Here is a 23,768-nt window from a genome sequence, read left to right as displayed (position 1 = left end):
CCATAACTTTTTGAGATATTGTGCTACATATTATTATTGGCCCAAACTCAAAATGGTGAAGAATCACTTGTAAATTCTAGTATCCAGATCTGGATCTTCACCAAAATCTAATGAATTTGTCCTCACATACCAAACCTTTCGACCAAATTTCGTACGAATCCGTCCACAACTCTTTGAGATATCCTGCTCACAGACAGACAGGGGTGAAAACATAACCTCCGTCCATCCACCTTAGGTGGTGGAGGTAATAACAATATGGTCATAATGATACAATTTTATACTGAAATTCAATCAAAAATCAAGTTGATATTAAACCCTAAGATTTGAGTGAGTGAAATCCTCATTAATCTACTTCCTATACAAGTACATACACCACACTTCAAACAGGCAAACGTGTTCTCACCCTGATAACATTCAGTTTGGGTAGGAGAGTGCAGTCTGCCTGTGTGAGATGGTTTCCATCTAGAAACGAACGTTTTGATGGACCTTCACCAGGTTCTCTGGGCAGTGGACTCGTCGGGTACAAATCAAGGATCTCCAAGGTATGCATGAGTGCCCGCTGCTGTGCTATAGCCATAGAACCGGAAAGAAAACACAAAACCAAAATGGACAATGTGAAAATGAATGTTTGACTGAAATTATCATCTCTGAAAAAATTCTCTGAAAACAGATGTGTTTCTGGGTCACTGGTCATCATCAGTGTAGAGTTTATTTACCAGAAATTGAGCTACTAACCTGTCCCTCTTAAGATTATATCTATAGATGACACATTAAATGTTGAGAGCATTGACTCTGTGCCACACCAACACTTGACTCCAAACATCATGACCAGTGGGACATCTGCCACCCGTCCATCCTGTTTGCGCATCAATTATATAGTTAAGCGGCTTTCTGAATTTCAAGCGGGAAAGCAGATATTAAAGATAAAGTGCACTTTTGGCTTAGTTGCTGTCAGTTAAAGACACAGAGACATCCATTGCACATAATCTACATAAAAGTGGCTTTTGCTTGAATTATTCAATAAATAAATCAATTAATTGAAGAATGCGTGAGCAGTACTCGTACTCTTTAAAAACTGTGTGTACAATCCAAGTCCCACTCTCCCTCCCCCCAAACTCCTTTCTCCCGGCTGAGGTACGCACAACTCGCACAGTCCCAGGTCCACCACTCTCCCAGCCGAGGGAGCGAAGCTCGACTGGCCAATTTGTATTTACGGATATTTTCATTTATGGAGTTTTGTGATTTTTTCTCCTGGAATTGTGTTTTGGAGTTACATCAGTATGTGAAATTTATACTTTCTAGCCCATCTAGAAGGCACTAAACATTTATATCAGTGAGTGAGTGGTTATGTCATGGAGCTTTATCTATAAGATACACATCTATAAATGGATTGAGGTGTTTGCTGGAATGTTTGTACCAGCATTGCTCGCCAGGCTGGTGTTCCGAATGTATGCCGAAAATCTTGAGAAGATGTCACGACCTGCAGAGTTTGATCCTGGGTACTGCACCGCCAGCTTGGGATACCTTGAAGGAAAACAGGGTTGTGAAAGGCAGAGACATGTGCAGTTAATTTGAGTGTTTTTGAAAATGCAAAATAAAAACGAAAGGTAATTTTTTTTATAGCAGGGCTGTTTGGGGGGTGGGGGGGGGGGAAATATAGATATGATAAATAAATAAACTAAAACAATTAAAATATAATAGATATTTAAAATAGGAGAGAACAGAAAGGAGAAATGTGAAGGGAGAGAGAGAGAGAGAGAGAGAGAGAGAGAGAGAGAGAGAGAGAGAGAGAGAGAGAGAGAGAGAGAGGAGGAAAATGAGGAGGAAAGATATATATAAAATAAAAGTGGAAAAACAGAGTGGGGAAAAAGATTTTTCACGACAGCGGATCTAACTTTCCACCATCAACTTTTCCATCCTCACCAAAGAATCATGCACTTAAATCTATCTGGAAATGGGAGAATGCCATCAAACAGGGGACGAAGGCACTCCAGTGGTAGAGTGGCAACAATATTCAATATCTACCCGACATAATCAAGGATACCCATCACATCAACCTGGACTTATTCAATCTCTTCCCCACATAATCAAGGATACCCATCACGTAAACCTGGACTTATTCCAATATCTACCCGACATAATCAAGGATACCCATCACGTAAACCTGGACTTATTCAATCTCTTCCCCACATAATCAAGGACACCCATCACGTAAACCTGGACTTATTCAATATCTTCCCAACATAATCAAGGATACCCATCACATCAACCTGGACTTATTCAATCTCTTCCCAACATAATAAAGGATACCCATCACATAAACCTGGACTTACTCAATCTCTTCCCCACATAATCAAGGATACCCATCACGTAAACCTGGACTTATTCAATATATACCCGACATAATCAAGGATACCCATCACATAAACCTGGACTTACTCAATCTCTTCCCCACATAATCAAGGATACCCATCACGCACCCAGGATCTTATTCAATCTCTTCCCAACATCATCAAGGATACCCATCATGTAAACCTGGACTTATTCAATATCTACCCGACATAATCAAGGATACCCATCACGTAAACCTGGACTTATTCAATATCTACCCGACATAATCAAGGATACCCATCACATAAACCTGGACTTACTCAATCTCTTCCCCACATAATCAAGGATACCCATCACGCACCCAGGATCTTATTCAATCTCTTCCCAACATCATCAAGGATACCCATCACGCACCCAGGATCTTATTCAATCTCTTCCCAACATCATCAAGGATACTCATCACGCACCCAGGCTCTGATTCAATCCTCTACCCTACATAATGAAGGATACCCATCATGTAAACCTGGACTTATTCAATCTCTACCCTACATAATCAAGGATACCCATCACGCACCCAGGATCTTATTCAATCTCTACCCTACATAATCAAGGATACTCATCACGTACCCAGGTTCTTATTCAATCTCTACCCTACATAATCAAGGATACCCATCATGCACCCAGGATCTTATTCAATCGCTTCCCTACATCATGAAGGATACCCATCACGTCCCCAGGATCTTATTCAATCTTTACCCTACATAATCAAGGATTCCCATCACGCACCCAGGATCCCAGGATCTTATTCAATCTCTACCCTACATAATCAAGGATACTCATCACGTACCCAGGTTCTTATTCAATCTCTACCCTACATAATCAAGGATTCCCATCACGCACCCAGGATCTTATTCAATCTCTACCCTACATAATGAAGGATACACATCACGTACCCACGATCTTATTCAATCTCTTCCCTACATAATCAAGGATACCCATCATGCACCCAGGATCTTATTCAATCTCTACCCTACATAATGAAGGATACCCATCATGTACCCAGGATCTTATTCAATCTCTCCCCTACATAATGAAGGATACCCATCACGCACCCAGGATCTTATTCAATCTCTACCCAACATATTCAAGGATACCCACCATGCACCCAGGATCTTATTCAATATGTAACCTCCATATTGCTTTCATTGCAAAAATAAATTTTGAGTGCTTTATCATTCAGAAACCGTTGTGGCCTGTTTCAAGTTCCATTGCATTGCTACACGGACCGAACAGCAAGAAAAAGGCAAGCCACAAAGTATACCAAAACAACAACCACAAAGGTTTATCTTTCGAGTTCTTTAAAAGTGAAATTCAAGTGGGAAATTGGTGAATTAAATTCAAATATTTATCAAGCCACAGAGCTCACAAAATGTGTTCACAGCTAGAACCAACATGGCAGAGTTCCGAACATGAGGTTTGATTCGATGTTGGGCATTTTGGGGTTTTTTAAAATCGGTATCTATATATAATGAAAGCAGATCGCACAAAAAGATGAAAAAAATGTTTATTAAATAAATTTAATTAAAGAATACCAAATGCGCCCAACCAGTTCCACCAGGCATGAAAAAAGACCTGCAACAAAATGGCGGCTTAAGACTCCTGCGAGGTGACAGTAGACTGACCAAGATGGCGCACCGCAATCCTGGTAAGGATTTCTTTTGTATTTGGATGATGATCATCTCGCTGATTATCTTCAAAAGGTGTGTTTAAATTCACCCATACATCCGGTTTTCATTCCTGCACTCCCGTGGAGGTCCGTTCATATGCATGCAAAGCTTGGGGCCGCTAGGTTTCATGGTTTTGGAGTTATGGAGGAGACACACTGATACACATGCACACTTTATCTTTTATTATTATAGAGATGGTTGGGAGACAGTGGCCATAATTATATAATAATATGATCCCTGACAAAAGGAACTTCATTGCAGGAGAAGGCCATCAGCACCTGCACAAGGGTTGCCAACCGATGGCTGTTTGTCCATGCTATATCCTTTTTAAATTCTGAGCATCAAGCAAGTAAGCAACAAGTAGCATTTTCAAATCCATTGGTAAACTAGAACGCCACTCAGTAGAGCGCATATTCCCGCCGTGGGTTTAGTTGGAATAATACTGTTGTGGTTTTTAGAACCCTCCACTTTGTAAATATTGTAATATCCCTTATAAATAATCCCCTGTAAATATTCCCATTTTTGTGTAAAGGTCAGAGGTCGCACCCTAGCTCGGTCATATTGCAACACGTAGGACACCATAGGCTTCTTCTTTAGTTATCTCATTAGTGTGTGTTCTAGTTAAGGATCTGTTCCCAATAGTTGAATCTGCGTTGCATTAATCAAATAAGATAGGCCCATTTCGCTCATTATGCACTCTCTCTCTCTCTCCAAATTATCATGTGGCTGGGTTAGCAGCATTCGCTGCATTGAGCCATCATCGCTGCCTCAGCGCTGGCTCCAAACGCCATTGAACACGAGGTCAGGCTTGGAGAAGAAAGGGGCGGAGCGGCAAGAACGAGGTGTGGCCACGTCAACTCACCACCAGGGCATGGCAGGTAAGCCCACACCAGCCAACCAGGGCTGAGGTGAGCTCGTTAGTGGGCGTAGCCCTATGAAGGCGGCTTGATTTCAACGTGCGATCATATAAGCACGAGCGCCAAGCCCTTTGACGGACTGCGCGAGGGGAGGTCATTGTGAACGAACTGCGCGGGGAGCGCTCAATTGATTGTCACTGCATTGAGCGATCTGCGCGAGGGTACCCTCTGAGACGAACGTTGGGCGAGAGAGAGTTGGCCCGAAGATTATGTACGCAGCATCCCAGTCCCTCGCATAATTATAAGGTCCGGTCGTGCGCCAACGACACGCGAAGCTGCCTGCCATTCTTTGCGGCGGATCCGGAGCCTGGACCGGACCCCATCACCTGGACCTTTCATCCCTGCTATTCCCCATTCGTGTAAGTGTGTTTGTACTGTCCTGGGCATGTGATAAAATAAGAGTGTTTAAGGATTGCCCTGTGTATCTGCTTCTTCCTCTTCCTGTACAGTCTTACCTTTCGTTTCTTCCTTGGTTTTGGTTTTGTACATAATTAATAAACCTGTGTTCTTCCTTCTTATTCTTTTGGGTTTCCTCTCATCCGGTCGCTTTAGTGATTTCTCCATTGATATACGTGGCACGATTTGGCCAACGCTCAGGAACGGGTTTGTTTTATTGCTAACGGCTCGAGCCTCGGATTGCTAAACCGCTCGGCAATCTTCCATCTTGTCCGTGGCTCGAGCAGAAGTATCGCCCTGCTTTGCAGAGAGTTTGGTAAAGGTATCTGGGAACCCGTTGACCAGTCACCCTGGTCAACCTCAACCCCGCAAAGGAGCGCGATATCTTCTAGGACTCGGACGGCCAGCTTAAAAGACGAGGGGATTAAACATCCCTCGGTGAGGGGGGCGCCGTAATCCGAGATCCGCAACAATTGGTGTCGGGGAGTGGGATTGGACCCGAACCACAGTTTTTAATTCATCTAAAAAATTTGGTCGAAAAAATTAGGAGAGGCCAAAATTATTTTTAAAACCCAAATTAAGGTCGTGCCATGGATAATCAAGGCGATTGGATGCCGGTAGGGGAGAATGAGGAGGTAGAATCGACCCAGTACCCCAGGGAAGAGGTGGGAGTAATGCAGGAGGAAAGCAAAGAAGGTGCGGTAGCGGGGGTTGCAGGTGCACAAGATGGCGGCGCCTCACACGTGGCAACGAGGGCCGCGCCCGCTGCACAAATCGGGGGGATGAATGTGCAGGACCTCATGGTGCAGATTCATGCAGCCATACAAATGGGGAATATGGGATTGAGAAATGAATTGAGGAATGATATGGCAGACCAAATTGGCAGACTAAAAAATGATTTGGGAAGCAAATTGGGGGGATTAGGAAGCAAATTGGGGGGATTAGGAAGCAGATTGGGGGGATTAGGAAACTAAATTGAGGGGTTTGGAAACAGAATGAGTGACCGCATACAAAAATGTGGGGAGAACCGAGACCACATGGCAGGCGGGAGAGGCGCATCGGTACGCAGCGAGGTAACGCGACTCGAGGAGCGCGGGGTTGAGCGAGGCAGAGCAGAGCGCAGTTAAAATGACCGGGATAGAGATCGCGACCTGGGGTATGGGGAAGCCGGCGACCGCCGAAGTAGAAAAAATTGTAAGCGTGCCAGCGGTCGTCGGGCTTCACAAGGAAAAATAATTAATTCAAATTGGAAAAGAAATAGTGGAAATTGGGTTAGAAAAGACGCCGGACGTAGAAAAGCACTCGCGACAGGGAGAAATGGAATGTGCCCAAGGTCCATGTTCGCATCATGATGCCGTGCTTATTAACCCCAATGAAAGTTTGCAGGTGGTGGAGGAACAAAGAAGAGGAAGCGCCCAGGTGAGTCGGGTTGTGTTTGGTGCAAAAAGAATTTTCGCGTGCTTGGGGTGCAGGCGTAACCCGGGAGCTCGTAAAAGGTCCGTGGTGCGCGTTATGAATGGCAATGGCACGCGTGTGCGAACGGCGCCGAAGCGCAAGTGTGATACCGAGTGCGAGGGAGAATGCACGGCAGAGTGTGATAGTGGGAGTGATTGTGATACAGAGGGTGAGTTGGTTGTGGCGGGTGTGCGAGAACGCACACCTGAGTTGGTTGTGGCGCATGTGCGGGAGGGCACATCAGAGCGCGTGAGTGGGTATGTGCAAGAGTAAGAGTGCACACCGTGAGTGTGGTAAGAGTGCACACCCACGAGTGAGTGGTAAGAGTGCACACCCACGAGTGTTACGGAGGACGTAACGGAGGAGAGGTGTGGAATGGAGTCTGTGAGCGGAATGAGTGTGCCTGGGTGGTGTGCACGGAGAGAGAGGGCGGTGACGAAATGTACGGAGTGTATGGAGACACCTGGATGTGTGAGTGTAAAAGGGGTCGCGTATGCATGTGAGCATGCAAGTCAAGCATCGACGTTGACCGGGACAGCGTTTAGGCCGACGTATAGCCGACGCGAGCCCTCGGTGCACGGTGTTCGTTGTGTACTGGGGGAACCGGCGAGGGTCGTAATCACGGCGGTTTCAAAAGAACCGCCGTGCGCGATCCGCGCCGGGCCCCGCCCTGCACGGTCGGTTCCGCGCTTTGCCAGGCAAAGCGGGCGGCCCGATTTGAGGGGAGGTAGGAGGGGCCGGCGCGGCGCCCCCTTGTGATGGTGGCGCTCCACCCGGGGAAGGCTGGGCCATCGCGCGTGGCAGCACAAAGCCTTGCACCGGGATGGTGCCTTGAGCCTTGGCCCGACGAAACCTCCTCCCCTGAATCGAATGCCGGACGGACTCAACCTACAGTAGACCCAAACCACCCGCATGCATTGCTCAGCTTTGCGAAGCCGAGCTGTAAAGAATGCATGGACATACCGAGGAGGCTCAGATATAGCGGACTGTGATGATGATGGTGTTATTGTTTGGAATTGATAGGGAATTGGCTTGAAATTACTAGTGATTCGAAATTCGGAATAGTGATGGTTGGAAATTGATACCCAGTATCGGGGGGTGATATCCCTACCATCCCTCACACGCCTGGGGCAAAGGAGCTATATTTTTATGGGGATTGGCTGTGTAAACTAGCCCGGGAGGGTTAGGTTAATGATTCGGGAAATAGCTGACAATAGGTAACTGTAGCTTTAAGTAGCGACATTTATACCTGTAGTGGGGACGCAGAATAGCTTAGTTTGGATGATAACAATGAGGGAGTGATTAGTATAAGGGAAGATGGGGAGCACGAGTTTCAGAAGGGAGTAGTCAGCTTAGATGATGCTGTGTGTTTGTGGTGAGGGTGATGAAGTGAGGCAATGCTCGTGAGAGATGTGTGTCATTGCTTGGATTGAGTGAATGTGCCTGGAGGAAAGGAGGGTGCAAGTGCCACCAGGTGTGTGTGCACAAGGTGTGCAAGTGAAAGTACAGGTGTATGGAGAATGGTTGTATGGAATAGATGGTATGGAATAAATGGAGTATGGAATCGATGGTGTGGAGTGAGTAGTGTGGAATATGTGGAGTGGAGTGCATGGTGCGGAAGAGTGGATGTGGGAAGATGGACCCCTTCACGAATACCCGGGGAGGGTAGTTTAAAAGTAGGTAGAGGGAGTAGGTAAATTGTGGTTGGATATTGACATCTGTGGTGCGAGAGAAGCAGAGTACTGCTTTGAGGGGTGCATTAGTGGAGTAAATTGGCTGGGCGTGTGGCCTGTTAGTACGTATGGTTAAATGGGCACTCCGCCACTGTTAGTCTGTCGGCCAGGTGAGGCCACAGGTAGGCTCTGGGAGCCAGTAGAGTTCAATGGGGCCTGAGGATCCGGAGGACGGACCCGGGTAGCCCGACGCCAGAGAGGGCGGTAGTGGGGTGAGAGTGCCAGAGGGCCTTCCCCATGTAGGTTAGGGTAAGGAGCAGGTAAGCTCGGGAGACAACTACAGTGGCGGAGGTGTGCAGGTGAGCAGACCTGCTGGGAGCGCCACACGACCCAGCCCTGAAATTGTGTGAGGGCACAGGGAGTAGGATCGGGGGAGTGAGACCCCAAATTGGTGAGCACCACAGTTTGGTCAATGGGAGTTCGGTTCTTAGAACCACATAGTGTAAAATGGCCAATGGTTTTGCAGGGAACGTACCCGGCTAGAGTAAAAGTTTTAAAGTCATTTAGAAGGTAGTTAGGATTGGAAGTCTCTTGGCACCATCTGCATCCACTCACCAGGGTGACAGGACTCCCCACCACCGGTTTGTGCAAATGTCTGGTATGTAAGACGCATCATGACGTGGGTGTGACATTGCTCATTGTTCCATCTCTTCCTCCTTATGAGAGATTGATGGTAAATTTGGAATAGAGGGATTAATGAGAAATTGGGATTGATGACGAATTTGGTATAGAGGGGAGATATGGGGAAGACAAGACGTAGCGACGAATTTGTAAATTGTGTAAATACGGGGTAAGGGCAAGGGTAGATTAGGTGACAGGGGGGGAACGTATGGTAGGGACGAGCTTTCTCGGCTCGCTCTCCTGCGCACCTCACCTCTGCATTACCTTGTGTTGATGTGTGCTCTTGCGCCCTTGCACCCCGCTAACCCTGCTCTGTCGTCTTTCCTCACTCATGGACCGTGGTCTTTGTGTGCAGAGGGGAAAGTGTGCAGGTGTCGCAGTTGTGTGCCCGCGCCCTCACTGCTGCCTGCCTGGACCGGTACCACACGTATGGACCGCACGTTGTTGTGGCCAAGCACCACCATATGGACCACAGGTCTGTGGCCAAGTACCACATTCATGGACCCCACATTTTGGGGCCTGGCACCTCTGCTGGGGACCGGCTATTGTGGCCAGGGAGAGCTTGCTTGCGGACCACGGTAAAGGTGGCACCTAAGCCATGCAGGTGGACCACCTTAGTTGGCCCCTGCTGGCCATAATTAAAGAAATGGACATGTTTTGTGCCTTCTTTTTAGTACCAACTAGGCAGCAAGCAAGAAGTCGTCCAGGAACATCGGCCCAGCAGCCAAAAACATCGGCCCAGCAGAGAAGACATCGCACGTCATCTGCTGATTATTATTTGAACTGTGATGACTGTGCACCGGATGGTGCTTTTTGGCATTTTGGTGCTTTGGTGCTTATTGGTGCTGGTGGTATCGGTGCAGTGCGGTGTATGCCTTTCCTCTTCTCAAAAGATCTTCTTTTTGTTTCCAAAAACACAGGTCCTGGGTTCGCGTGTAAATACCAACTAGTGTCTTTGTAAATAATGCTCCCCACCGTCAATGTGTAGTTTGAAAATTAATTCCGTGATTCTGTTATTCTGTGGGCATGAGTCTGATAGACAGAATGCAATGCAGCAGGCGGGACATACTTAGTTGTTTTTAAAAATGTCGCACTCAGGGTGAAGTTAATAGTAGAGGGTTACCACACCTGAGTGTCACACTAAGTTAAAGTTCTGTCGGGCCGGGACGGCCCTGGAGGTAATGAGGGTGCAGTGTTGTGGTTTTTAGAACCCTCCACTTTGTAAATATTGTAATATCCCTTATAAATAATCCCCTGTAAATATTCCCATTTTTGTGTAAAGGTCAAAGGTCGCACCCTAGTTAGGTAATATTGCAACACGAAGGACACCATAGGCTTCTTCTTTAGTTATCTCATTAGTATGTGTTCTAGTTAAGGATCTGTTCCCAATAGTTGAATCTGCATTGCATTAATCAAATAAGATAGGCCCCATTTCGCTCATTATGCACTCTCTCTCTCTCTCTCCAAATTATCACGTGGCTGGGTTAGCAGCGTTCGCTGCATTGAGCCGTCAACGCTGCCTTAGCGCTGGCTCCAAACGCCATTGAACATGAGGTCAGGCTTGGAGAAGAAGGGGGCGGAGCGGCAAGAACGAGGTGTGGCCACGTCAACTCACCACCAGGGTGTGGCCGGTAAGCCCCCACCAGCCAACCAGGGCTGAGGTGAGCTCGTTAGTGGGCGTAGCCCTATGAGGGCAGCTTGATTTCAACGCGCGATCATATAAGTGCGAGCGCCAAGCCCTTTGATGGACTGCGCGAGGGGAGGTAATTGTGAACTAACTGCGTGGGGAGCACTCGATTGATTGTCACTGCATTGAGCGATCTGCGCGAGGGTACCCTCTGAGATGAACGTTGGGCGAGAGAGAGTTGGCACGAAGATTATGTACGTGGCGTCCCAGTCCCTCGCATAATTATAAGGTCCAGTCGCGCGCCGACGACACGCGAAGCTGCCTGCCATTCTTTGCAGCGGATCCGGAGCCTGGACCGGACCCCATCGCCTGGAACTTTCATCCCTGCTATTCCCCATTCGTGTAAGTGTGTTTGTACTGTACTGGGCGTGTGATAAAATAAGAGTGTTTAAGGATTGCCCTGTGTATCTGCTTCTTCCTCTTCCTGTACAGTCTTACCTTTTGTTTCTTCCTTGGTTTTGTACATAATTAATAAACCTGTGTTCTTCCTTCTTATTCTTTTGGGTTTCCTCTCATCCAGTCGCTTTAGTGATTTCTCCATTGATATACATGGCACGATTTGGCCAACGCTCAGGATCGGGTTAATTTTATTGCTAACGGCTCGAGCTTCGGATTGCTAAACCACTCGGCAATCTTCCATCTTGTCCGTGGCTCGAGCAGAAGTATCGCCCTGCTTTGCGAAGAGGTTGGCAAAGGTATCTGGGAACCCGTTGACCAGTCACCCTGATCAACCTCAACCCCGCAAAGGAGCGCGATATCTTCTAGGACTCGGACGGCCAGCTTAATAGACGAGGGGATTAAACCCCCCTCGGTAAGGGGAGCGCCGTAATCCGAGATCCGCAACAATACGTTTTGTCTAACATCCCCTCTCCCCAAAACAATAAATGAAAAAGAAATGATCTCTCTGACTCTCTCGAAAATCCTCTCTATCTCTTTGCTGATGACTCCACTCTCTGCCGCTCCATTCCTCTTCCCTCAGATCGGCAGTCTGCTGCCTCCTCACTCTCTGAAGACCTGGACAAAATCACAGACTGGTCAAACAAGTGGAACATGTCTTTCAATCCTGACAAATCTCACACTCTTACTATGTCTCTCCGAAAAGATCGACTGGACAACCCTCCCATCTACTTTCTCAACAACCCTCTCCAAGAAGTTCTGTCGCTCAAGATTTTGGGTCTCACTATCTGCCATGATCTTTCTTGGGAAAACCACATTTCCAAGCTGGCCTCCAAAGCCAGTCGCCGACTGGGCATCCTCCGTCGTGCGAAGTCCTTCCTCGGCACACCTGAGCTCCTCACCACATACAAGGCTTTCATCCGCAGCTCAATGGAATACTGTTCTCCCCTATGGGCCGGTGCTCCTGCCTCACACCTAGCTCGGCCTCACGCTGTTGAAACCAAAGCTTTCAGAATTATTGGAATCTCCCGCGATGAAGCTATCTCTGAGGGCCTTTCACTCACTCACCGCAGGCAGGTAGGTGGTCTTTCTGTCTTCTACCGACTCCTCTCCGGCCTTGCACCCCCAGCTCTCTCTGTGCTCTGTCCCCCAAATATTCCTACAGGTCGCACAAGATCTGCCAGCAACCCTCTGATGGTTAAACTGCCGAAATCTCGGCTCTCTGCTCACCTTCACTCTTTCATTCCTCTTTTCTCCCGCCTCTGGAACAAACTCCCTCACTCCTTTCAATCCCACTCCTCCCTCCAGGTCTTTAAAACAGCTGTTCACCACCATCTCTTATCTTCCCCCATCCAAAACCTTGATCTTTTCTAGCCCCGCTAATTCACCCCAGATCCACCTTGTTTGAAATTCCAACTTCTTTCCTGGAAGTCCTGGCAGTGTCCATATGTTTTATACCTCTCCCACCGCCCCCTTCCCATGCCCCCCCCCCCCACCAAAGCCCTCACCCTCTCTCTCAGATCTCTCGATGTCTCCATGTCTCTCGGTCCCTGCTCTCAAATGTTGTGTTTGTGTCCTTCCCCCTCTCTCCCCATCTTGTCTACCGCTGCCGATGTTATATGTTTTATGTGTCGGTTTGTCTTTCTGTGTGATTAATGTTCGCTCTTTCACGAGCCTCGATATTGTATACAAAAAAAAAAAAAAAAAAAAAAAAAAAAAAAGTAAGCCCTAACGGTCAGAGAATTTGTTTTGATATATCTTGGGATTAGAGGAGAAAAACATCATTTAAGAATAAGAATAAAAGCTTTAATGCAGTAAAACAGAAAAAAAATCTTTCCCAAAAAAATTCCTGGATCCGGAATAATATCCTGAGCTTCACCAAAAACTAATCAATTCTTCCTTATCCCAAGGGCAATCATCCCACCAACTTTCATCCAAATCCGTTCAGAACTTTTCCAGATATCTTGTTCACAAACACACAAACACACACACACACGGACGGACAGGATCGAATGCGTTACTCCCTGGCAGGAGTAATAAACCCGAAAACCGCAGAGCCAGAACCAGAATGATTTATTTGGCCTGGGAAGGCCATGCGAGGTTCCTTCTTCTTCAGCCTCTAACAACCCTGGGTGAATATGCGATCTTTTAAAAAAGAGTTGGAATTTTGCCAAATCTGTTTTATTCGTTTGTTAATATACCTCAGCCATTGACAAATCTGGAACTAAGTCTTTATAAGTTCATCAAATACTGACACCGTGAATGAAATTCGCTGAGATAAATGTTGATATCTCTTCTGAGGTTAAAAAAAACAGTTTTAAAGCATTATACGTATCAAACGATACATTTTATGAAACGGGGAAACCTAATACACACTTTGGTGGTTTTAAAATGACAGAATATGTCTTTATTAGAAAAGAAAAAAAAAGAACCTTGAAGACGACGCTGCTAACAAAATACACCGCTCTAATGCGTAACCACGAGTTTAAACGACATTTACAACAAATATGAAAACTATTTTCATATCACAATGTTAAATATAGAATATATAGAAGATAATGTTAAAAAAAAATGAGCCCTGTCTTCCAATGGTAAACAATCCTTCAAAAAATTCCTGGATCCGGAATAATATCCTGAGCTTCACCAAAAACTAATCAATTCTTTCTTATCCCAAGGGCAATCATCCCACCAACTTTCATCCAAATCAGTTCAGAACCTTTGCAGATATCTTGTTCACAAACACACGAACACACACACGCACACGGACACGGACACGATCGAATGCATTACTCCCTGGCGGGAGTAATAATAACATTGATATTACAATGAATAAATTCATGTTACATGTTGTGTAGTCTTTGTATCTCGACTTTGAAGTGTTATCATAACTAGGATGCTAAAGTTACGTATTGCTCAAATTACTTCATACGATGCCAGGCATGTATGACTGACTGCTGTCATATATGCTCGACATAACTGCTTCCATTGCATTGTTTATGAAAGTTGTTGCATTCTCCATAAGGGAATACACCATGGTAGCCAAACATTCAAGCAGGTATGTTACAGAGAGAGAGAGACAGAGACAGAGACAGAGACAAACAAACCTTGGAGGGCAAAGGATATCTTCAAGGAACTCTTCAATCTTGAGTGTGTCTGTTTTCACTCCACCATTGAAGGTCAGGAAAGGTGGCTGGGCACCAGGTGCTAAGTTGGCAAGATTAGCAGATTTTCTGGAAGAGTAATTAAAAAAACAGTTTTGAAATCTCTAGAGCAATTATTTATTTATTTTTTTGCTTTGTCCCCACACACATCCCTTCTTCCCTTGATGACAAATTTCAATGGGTAAAGCTCAAAACTGAATTGGTCGTTCAATAACAAAGTGGAACATTAAAGTTGAGATGTGCTCGTCATGTTCAGAAAATACACACATCCATGCTGTGAGACACACCATGCAGAAAAACACCTCACCACCACATAATTAAAAAACACCTCATCACCACGTAATTATAAATACCTCACCACCACGTAATTCAAAACACCTCACCACCACGTAATTAAAAACACCTCACCATCACGTAATTAAAAACACCTCACCACCACATAATTATAAACACCTCACCACCACGTAATTCAAAACACCTCACCACCACGTAATTATAAATACCTCACCACCACATAATTAAAAACACCTCACCACCACGTAATTAAAAACACCTCACCACCACATAATTATAAACACCTCACCACCACGTAATTAAAAACACCTCACCACCACATAATTAAAAACACCTCACCACCACATAATTATAAACACCTCACCACCACATAATTATAAACACCTCACCACCACATAATTCAAAACACCTCACCACCACGTAATTATAAATACCTCACCACCACGTAATTCAAAACACCTCACCACCATGTGAGTAGTGTAATAATGTTGCTTCTGGGACACCTCCGTTTAACATGGGAAATCCCTATCTAATGTCATTTACCCCCTTGTCTTTTTCAAAAATCATAAACACCTCTATTTCTCCCACCCTCATCTTTATGAACCTTTTGTCTGTAGTACCTATCCTTAATGTTGTTCATTAGACCACTCAAACACTACAAATATTTGTTTTCTCTTATAGACCTATCATCCTTCTTCTACATATCATCTGGCAGATTAATCTTTGACCCATTCACTTCCATATTGACCCTAAACACCTATATTTCTCTCACCCTGTTCTTTACGAACCTTCATACCTTTTGACATGTTATCCTTATTCATTAGACCACTTAAACACCTGTGATCCTTCTGACCTTATGGACCTTTTAACCTTTTACTCTTAATATCATCTGGTGAATATAACCCACTCAAACAACGACCCTACAAATCAAACCTTTTTTTATTAATTCTTCGCTTTTGAGAAATGACGTTGTTTCAATGACTTGGATAACTTCCCAGAAAGATTTCATTGTCTTATTTCCTGTTATTCACACACGCTCAGGGCTTCCCCGAAATGACTGCATGTCGTCATTTCAAGAAAATACATTTTGTTCATTATAAAAGAACGTGTTCAATTCAATTTTGATCATTGGGGATCGACATGTCTTACTACTCCATCCTTTACTCTGATAAAGAAGAAGAATACTCACCAAGGTAAGTTTCATTTAAAATTAAAGTGTTTAAAGCTTTGTATGGGATTAATTATACAACAAATGACTTAATATTCCTTTATCTTTACAGCAATGCGAATATCCTGGCAGAACTTCAAACTGGTTGGAATGAAAATACTGCAGAATCTCAAGAGTTGCAAAACGAAATGAACTTGGACAACCTGTATGTTTCACCATTCTTGGAAGATTCATATGCAAGGTAAGATACTAAATATTAATACATTTGTGTTAAACGACGCTGCCTTAGTGTGTGTGTGTGTGTGTGTGTGTTCGTGTGTGTATGTGTTTGTGTGTGTTCGTGTGTGTATGTGTGTGTATGTATCTGTGAATGTGTGTGTGTATGTGTATGTGTGTGTTCTTGTGTGTATGTATCTATGAATGTGTGTGTGTGTGTGTGTGTGTGTGTATGTGTGTGTGTGTATGTATCTGTGAATGTGTGTATGTGTGTGTGTATGTATCTGTGAATGTGTGTGTGTATGTGTATGTGTGTGTTCTTGTGTGTATGTATCTATGAATGTGTGTGTGTGTGTGTGTGTGTGTGTGTGTATGTGTGTGTGTGTATGTATCTGTGAATGTGTGTATGTGTTTGTGTGTGCGTTTGTGTGTGTATGTGTGTGTGTGTATGTATCTGTGAATGTGTGTGTGTATGTGTATGTGTGAATGTGTATGTGTGTGTATGTGTGTGTATGTGTGTGTGCGTGTGTGTGATGTTTTGTCAAGCTTACTTCAACATAGTAATTTCTCCTTATTTTGTTTGCAGCCTTGAAGACCAAAGCTTGGAGTGGGACGATTTTGATTTTCCAAAGAGTGGTTATTTCCCGTCAACATGTGGTACCCTAAATTTTCAACTCGACCACTTGAACACAAAGCTCGATTTTTTCGAGGTAAGCATGTGTGTACGTGTGTGTGGTTCACCGTTTATAATAGGTACACCATATCCCTGCGCATCGTAAGAGGTGATTCAGGGTTGGTGTCAGGAAGGGCATCCGACCCTATATTAATAATAATAATAATAATACATTTATTTTGTATAGCGCTTTTCAAGACGCTTTGACATGGAACATAAATATGAAATAAATATCTCTCCCCTCTTGTCTTTAATAGAAAGAGATTCAAAACCTGAAGACATCTGCTGAACCAACCTTTGACTTGTGCTGGGAAGAAATTGATGACTTATGCTGGGGAGAAGTTGAATGTATACCTCAAGAAAAATGTTTTAATAATATAAAGATTTTAATGTTTTCAATATTTATATATATTTGTTTTGTTTACAATTATTTAATTCTTAATTACAAAAAGAGAATAAAGGAGGGAACGGGGAGGTGCACCCCTGCCAAAGACCCTTCACCCCCCTCATCCCACCCCTCCCCTCCCCTTGTGTGTGTGGGGAAGGTGGGGGTGGGATGAGGGGGGTGAAGGGTCAAGGGTGGGGGTGCACGGAGGGTGGGGGATGATGGGTGTGGTCTGTGTGGGCGGGGTCTGTGTGGGCGGGGTCTGTGTGGGCGGGGTCTGTGTGGGCGGGGTCTGTGTGGGCGGGGTCGGTGTCGGTGTGGCGTGGCTTATGATTTTTTATTTATTTAATTTTTTTTTATTATTACCACTAATTAAATTAGCTAATCTGGGTGGGGTGAATAGAAATGTTGTTTAATGAATTATTAGCTTTGTTTTTTGTAATTCTTGCGAGTAAAATGAACCCAAGATTTCCTCTCCATTTAAATCATATAATTTGTAGGTCCAAGGGACTGTATCCATTACATCAATGATTTTAAATAATTCACGAGTCCATTTTTGTGTATAACCTTTCTCAAAATGGCTTTTCCATTTGTATATCCTTACCATATCACCAACTTTGAACTTGGGCTTTCTCAAATTAATCTCCTTTTCATATTCTAATTTTGTAAATGTTTCTGATGGTTTTGATTGTGTTGATGAATGAACTGTATTATTGTAATTATCTACAATATCCTGAATTAAATACACCCATTTTTGAGAACCGAGTTGTGTGAATTTTTTATATAATTTCTCTTTTAAAGTACGATTAAAACGCTCAATAACAACTGCCTTTCCTTCATTAAAGGTGCTGTATAATTTAATACCCTTCCCCTTAAGAAATTTCATGAATATTTTGTTATAGAACTCTGTTCCCTCATCAGTCCATAACTTCTTTGGTTTCCTTTTATCCCGATCAAATATTAGCTTAAAGGCTAACATTAAAGTATCACCCCTTTTATTTTTTAAAGGGACAACCCAGGCAAATCTACTCCTCAAATCAATAACGGTTAAAGCATACCTGTATCCCCTGTCATTATTCAATTCAATTAAATCAGCGGACCATATGTGGTCAGTGTATTTAGAATAAACCTTCCTTCTTTTAAACTTTGTGATTATAGGTTTGTGTAATTCTTCAGCCAAAAGCTCCTCAGTCTTGATGGCATCATTAGAGCCTAATAGTTTTTTGAGGAATAACCAAGACCAAGTTTCAATTTAGCATTTATCAAATTTCTCACAATAAACCTATCAACTTTCTCTCTCAACGTTGGATTTTGTATCAAAGACAAATTATACAACATTTCGCTGTCGGCTTTATGTTTTTCAGTCAACGTAGTGGTTTTCCCATAAGCAATATCATGCTTCATACACACTTCGTCAACCCTATTTGTAGGTTTAGACCAAGGTTTAGGATTGTCAGCCTCATCTAATCTTTTATCCAAGTTTGTTCCTGGACCACAGAAAGAATACCCTGGAAGGTGTAATTCCCCTGGAATTCCAGTTGTTGTAAATTTACTTCCTGACAGAAACTTTTGTATGTCTCCTCCTCTTTTAGGAGAGATGAATTGGCACTTTTTAGAGCCACATACTTGACATATTCCTTTTTGATAAACTCTATTATTTTTAGCTTTAACATAAGAGATATTTTTAGATTTAGTTTTCTTTTTACATTTGAGACAATAACTCATATTTATTTATCAGAAAAATTCCGACAGAGTATCAAAACCTTTTTGGTTTTCAACATATACATTTCAATCTTTATTTTTAAAACATAAAGAATCCTAAGGAATGCCTTCACTCTCTCCTCCATTTATTTACAAATAAAAACTAACTAAAGTCAATGACACCAACATCATCAATCACATAATCTTTTCCTTCTTCTTCTTCTTCTTCTTCACCACTTTCTCGTTTAAATCTCTGAAATTGAAGACATTGACGTTCTTATTTTTGAAACCATTATCTTCGTAAGAGTTGTTAATTCTTTAATTTCCTCTTCGGTGCGTTGAGATTGATTTATTTGCTTTAATACACTCAATCTTTTATGAATCTCAGTGATTTCCATCTTTTTATATTTTTCCTCCCTCTCTCTTTGCTCCCTCTCCTCCTCCTCCATTTTCTCCCTCTCCTCCTTCTCCTTTTTCTCCCTTTTCTCCCTTTCCTCCTTCTCCCTTTTCTCCCTTTCCTCCTTCTCATTTTTCTCCCTCTCCTCCTTCTCCTCCTTTTTCTCCCTCTCCTCCTTCTCCTCCCTCTCCCTTTCCTCCTTCTCCTTTTTCTCTCTTTCCTCCTTCTCTTCTTCAACTCCTTCCTCATCCCTTGCTACCCTTGAGTTTGAACCCCAAAGAATATTATACATATACTCATCTGGATTTTGAGATATTCTTGTATCTATAATTATTTTTCTCATAATAGGATACCAATAAGATTTGTTGACGATTTCTAAAAGAGTTTTATATTTCATAACTTTGAGAAGTTCATTTTTATTTAATATTTTAAACAAGTCTCTATTTGTGGGTTTAACAATATCAGTATAAGGCCAGTTTTTTATGACAAAATTCCCATGTATATGCTCCAAATCATAAGGTATGTAATACCGAGCACCCTTTTCTTGTAGGTATCCTTGAATACAAAAATTATAATTCTCTTGTAGTCTTCTTCCTGCCATTTATGTATCAGAAATATATGTGAGATTAATATTATGACAGGTAATACCACCCCATCTTCCCACTACCAAATCGGTTTGTATTCCTCGGCTTTCTATCCTTATCTCATTACCTTCCTTCTTTGTCATGCGAACCATCGCTATACTATCATATATTTTTATTTTCTTAAAATCACGTATTTGTTGTTTACTAATTGTACTTCCACATAAATCCTTATCCTCACCAAGTGGATAATATTCTTCTTTACGAGACTGATTTAAATCATGTAGGTCTTCTATGTTTATTGAAAAAGACCAATTATACCCTAAATCAGGCATATCATACCCCCATTTATTAATTCGCATATTAACTAAATGTCCTTCTTTATAAAATTCAATTGTAAGCAGGTAGTTAAATTCAATGAGGAAAGGTGTATGGTCAGTATAACCAGGTGTTGTGGTTGTAAATTTTACTTCTTTCACAAAACGTGCTGTTTTCTTTAAAAATATATATTGTGATAAATCACTTAATCTAATTAAGTCATTCGCATCTGTAGGGTTTGGATAATTGATTAATTTATAAGTATTCTTCATATTAATATTTTTACTTACACTATATTTTTGTCGTTCAGCCTGTGCCTTTGTATAATAATTTGATAAATCAATATCCTGAGAGGATTTTCCAAAGATAGAACCATCTTTTCCAACATAGGTCATTTATATTAGATAAAAAATGATATCATAAAAATTTTCATTATTGTTGAGTTGAAATAATACATATAAACATAATTGGCCACAACATTTAGAATTAATTTCTTGAACTTGGAATGTTTGATAAACACCATTCTGTAAGAATTGTATTACTTCAACAGGTGGTGGCATACCATAACTATCAAAATAATATTTATCCTGACTATTATGAATACAAACCCAATGAGAACCATTCTGTGTGTCTAAATTCATAATAATATTCTTTGTATTCTTATTTATATGTATTAATTCATCTCTCATACAAATAACCACATTATCAATTTTTAGTGTTTTACAATACTTAGCTAGTTCTATATTTGACGTTGTATTCTTTCCAAATTGTTTAAACCATTTATCCATTTATTTATGAGAAAGATACAATCCATTACCCCGTTTAGTTAGTTTAACACCCGCTTGAGCGATAGAGGAAAGCATATCTCCAACCAACAATCTAGCTTTATCAGGTAGACTTTCAAGTTTTTGAGCAAAATCTACAATTACACCACTTCCACTAATTTGTTTCTCCAACTCCTTGTTATGTCTTTCCAATTCTTTTTGAGCTTTTAGTTGTGCCTTCCTTTCGTTAGCAGTTTTTACCGCTGCTGAAATACCACCAGTCAATGCTCCCGCCGCACTTAAACCAGCAAATAAAGGAATTAGAAACGGGAGAAATCCTCCTCTTGACTCGTCTATTGAATATTTCTTTAACATAGGTTTCGTCATTTTAATTTTAAGTGATCCAACATCATTTAGTGTTTTTACTTGTGTGTGTGTGAGTAAAACATCAATTCTTACAGCTCCTTTTCTTTGAATTGTATTAACATTAATAATACAAGGCTTTTGATTTTGAATACAAGATGTTAATTTATTAAGATTGATTTGATTAACATATACCCCTACCATTTATTTATGAGAAAAAACCTATGTGATATTAATCATAACACCATTATCTGTATTAATCTGTAATTCTGTTTCCTCCAAAAGCAAACAATAAGCATCAACTTCTTCATTCTCCCCTCTTTCAATGTATAGAGAAGTATCCACTCGATTAGACTTTATAGTTTCCTTTTGAGAACTCAGGTCAATTGCGTAGATTGTATATAAACCTTTAAATGCAACCATATCCAAAATAGGATCATTATTACCATTACTTTCACACACCTTTTGGTAGGACTTGTAGGCTTCCGCATAATCATTTTTTTCCCAATCAATTTCCAATCTATCTCGCGGATAAAATGTGCCATCAAGAGAAACCCGAAGTTGTTTCACCTTAGCATTATCACTCAGCGCATTATTCTTATTAGTACCGTCCTCTCCATCTGGTTTTTTAAAAATGAGCCAGAGGTATCGTGGCTTTCCTTGAAGAACACCCAAATTCCAAGTGTAGGTAGTGTGTTCCAGTTTAACGTGTTGACATCTTCTTTTAAGGTATGATACATTTAGCGGTTTCTTTGAGTTAAGTCTTCTTAAGTCTTCTATTTAACATCTCTTCCGTTTTAAGATTAGGAGTATATTCACTGATATACCAACACAAATCATTAATAACAAATTTATTATTTTCTCCAAAAGCATTTTCAACCCCAAAAAGCAATCTATTTACATTATCATTCCTTTGTAGTTGAAATCTAATTTTAAGCCCATACAAAACTTTATCATAATCACAAAATCCAAATATACCTTTCAGAGGTACTGCTACGGTAAAACTATTCTCAGCTTTTGCGTCATCATTATACATTGACTTCCTTTGACTATAACCAGGGTCTGCGTTTGTACCCGTTGACATATCAGGAATAAAACCTTCAACAGCTCCCTTACCCATTCTATCACTAAACGAATATAGTGTAAATTTCATCATTTCAGATGTAGCAGAGACATAATCAACCGCTTCAACCTCTTGTGTTCCAATATACAGGCGGACACTGTCAAACATTTTCCAGAAGAAATCATTTACGAGTGTAGCATTAGTATTATTCGCAGCCTTAGTGAATTTAAATTTACACAGCAAGAAACTATCAGCTAGATTCAAGTAAGTTTGTTGATTATTTATTTCAAAACTTTTTGTTCCGTTTGAATTCCAGTCTGTTCCTGTAATAGCATTTACCTTAAAATAGTCTTCCTTTTTAGTAGAGTTTGAAATGATAATCGTATCATCCAAATCATAGATACTATCAATCGCTTCCATACTTGTATTTATATAGTATTAAAATCGTTGAAACCCTGACCCAAGTATTTTAATGATTTTTTGTCGTTCTTGTGAAGATAGTTGAGTTTTACCTTTTTTAATTTCTTTGATTGCTTGTAATTTATGAGACTCCTTTTGAGCATCTTTTATACTCTTTATAGCACCCGCAACGGAGCCCACGGCAGAAGCAGTTGAACCAATTAGGTCTTTATGTTTAAGGATGGTTGAACCAATACCCATTAGAGTATCAATTATCCCATCTCCTTTATTTCTAAATTGATGTCCCACACCCCGTTGTCGCTTTGGTTTATAGTATCCTCTCCCAAGAAACATACCTTCACCCTTATAGTATGGTGAAAGGAACATCCCATCCCCTGTAATTATTTTATATTTTCCCAACTCGTGTTTTCTCACAATAACCATTATTTATTTATTGAAAAACTTCACGTAGGTGAATTCTGATGGATATAATTTCATCATTAAAGGATATCATACGATTATCTTGGTCGGTTATCCTAAAATTTACTCTGTATATGGTTTTTCCTGACACAGGTAAATAGACAAGATTTTTTGGTTCCATATTAAATTTATAACCAATCGGGGTTGAGTATGCACTGAATGAAAATATTGTATTTGTTCTTATTCCATCGTTATAAGCACCGTCAATCAAATCACAATGAATTAATACTGAATTTATACCGGAGGATATTTGGATAACATTATCACTGTAAAACGTCCCGTTATTTTCAATCTTTTTTGAAGAGAAACCCAATAGCTCTCTAAACGAATTTTCAATCGTGAAATCAACTTTATAATTATTTTTAAGTTTAATAGTTGATTTTGAAGTGTGTTTTTGAATATCTATTACAATATTTTTTGGTTCATCACCTTTTTCTTTCATAAGGCGAGAGACTTCTGAAGATATTTGAGAAATCTCGTAAGCTCCAGGTGAAACGGTTATAGTTTTATATCCACTTCCTGGATTATAACTAAACTTGTTG

General features: G+C 41.7%; 1 protein-coding gene across 1 annotated transcript; it reads right to left on the bottom strand.

Annotated features, from left to right (window-relative positions):
• Positions 1–259: 259 nt before the first annotated feature.
• Positions 260–15,781, bottom strand: LOC144891183 (chloride intracellular channel protein 4-like). Its single transcript, XM_078773543.1, has 6 exons — positions 15,754–15,781; positions 14,620–14,698; positions 14,368–14,493; positions 1,418–1,524; positions 404–567; positions 260–280 (listed from the first exon to the last, which is right to left on the bottom strand). The coding sequence occupies exons 1-6, from the start codon at positions 15,779–15,781 to the stop codon at positions 260–262; spliced, it is 525 nt and encodes a 174-aa protein (XP_078629669.1).
• Positions 15,782–23,768: the final 7,987 nt, after the last annotated feature.

Source organism: Myxine glutinosa, chromosome 3 (assembly GCF_964187855.1).
Source record: "Myxine glutinosa chromosome 3, kmMyxGlut1.1, whole genome shotgun sequence".
In the NCBI taxonomy this organism is placed as follows: Eukaryota; Metazoa; Chordata; class Myxini; order Myxiniformes; family Myxinidae; genus Myxine; species Myxine glutinosa.
The sequence above is the reverse complement of the archived record's forward strand: the minus strand, read 5'-3'. Positions and strand labels throughout refer to the sequence as shown.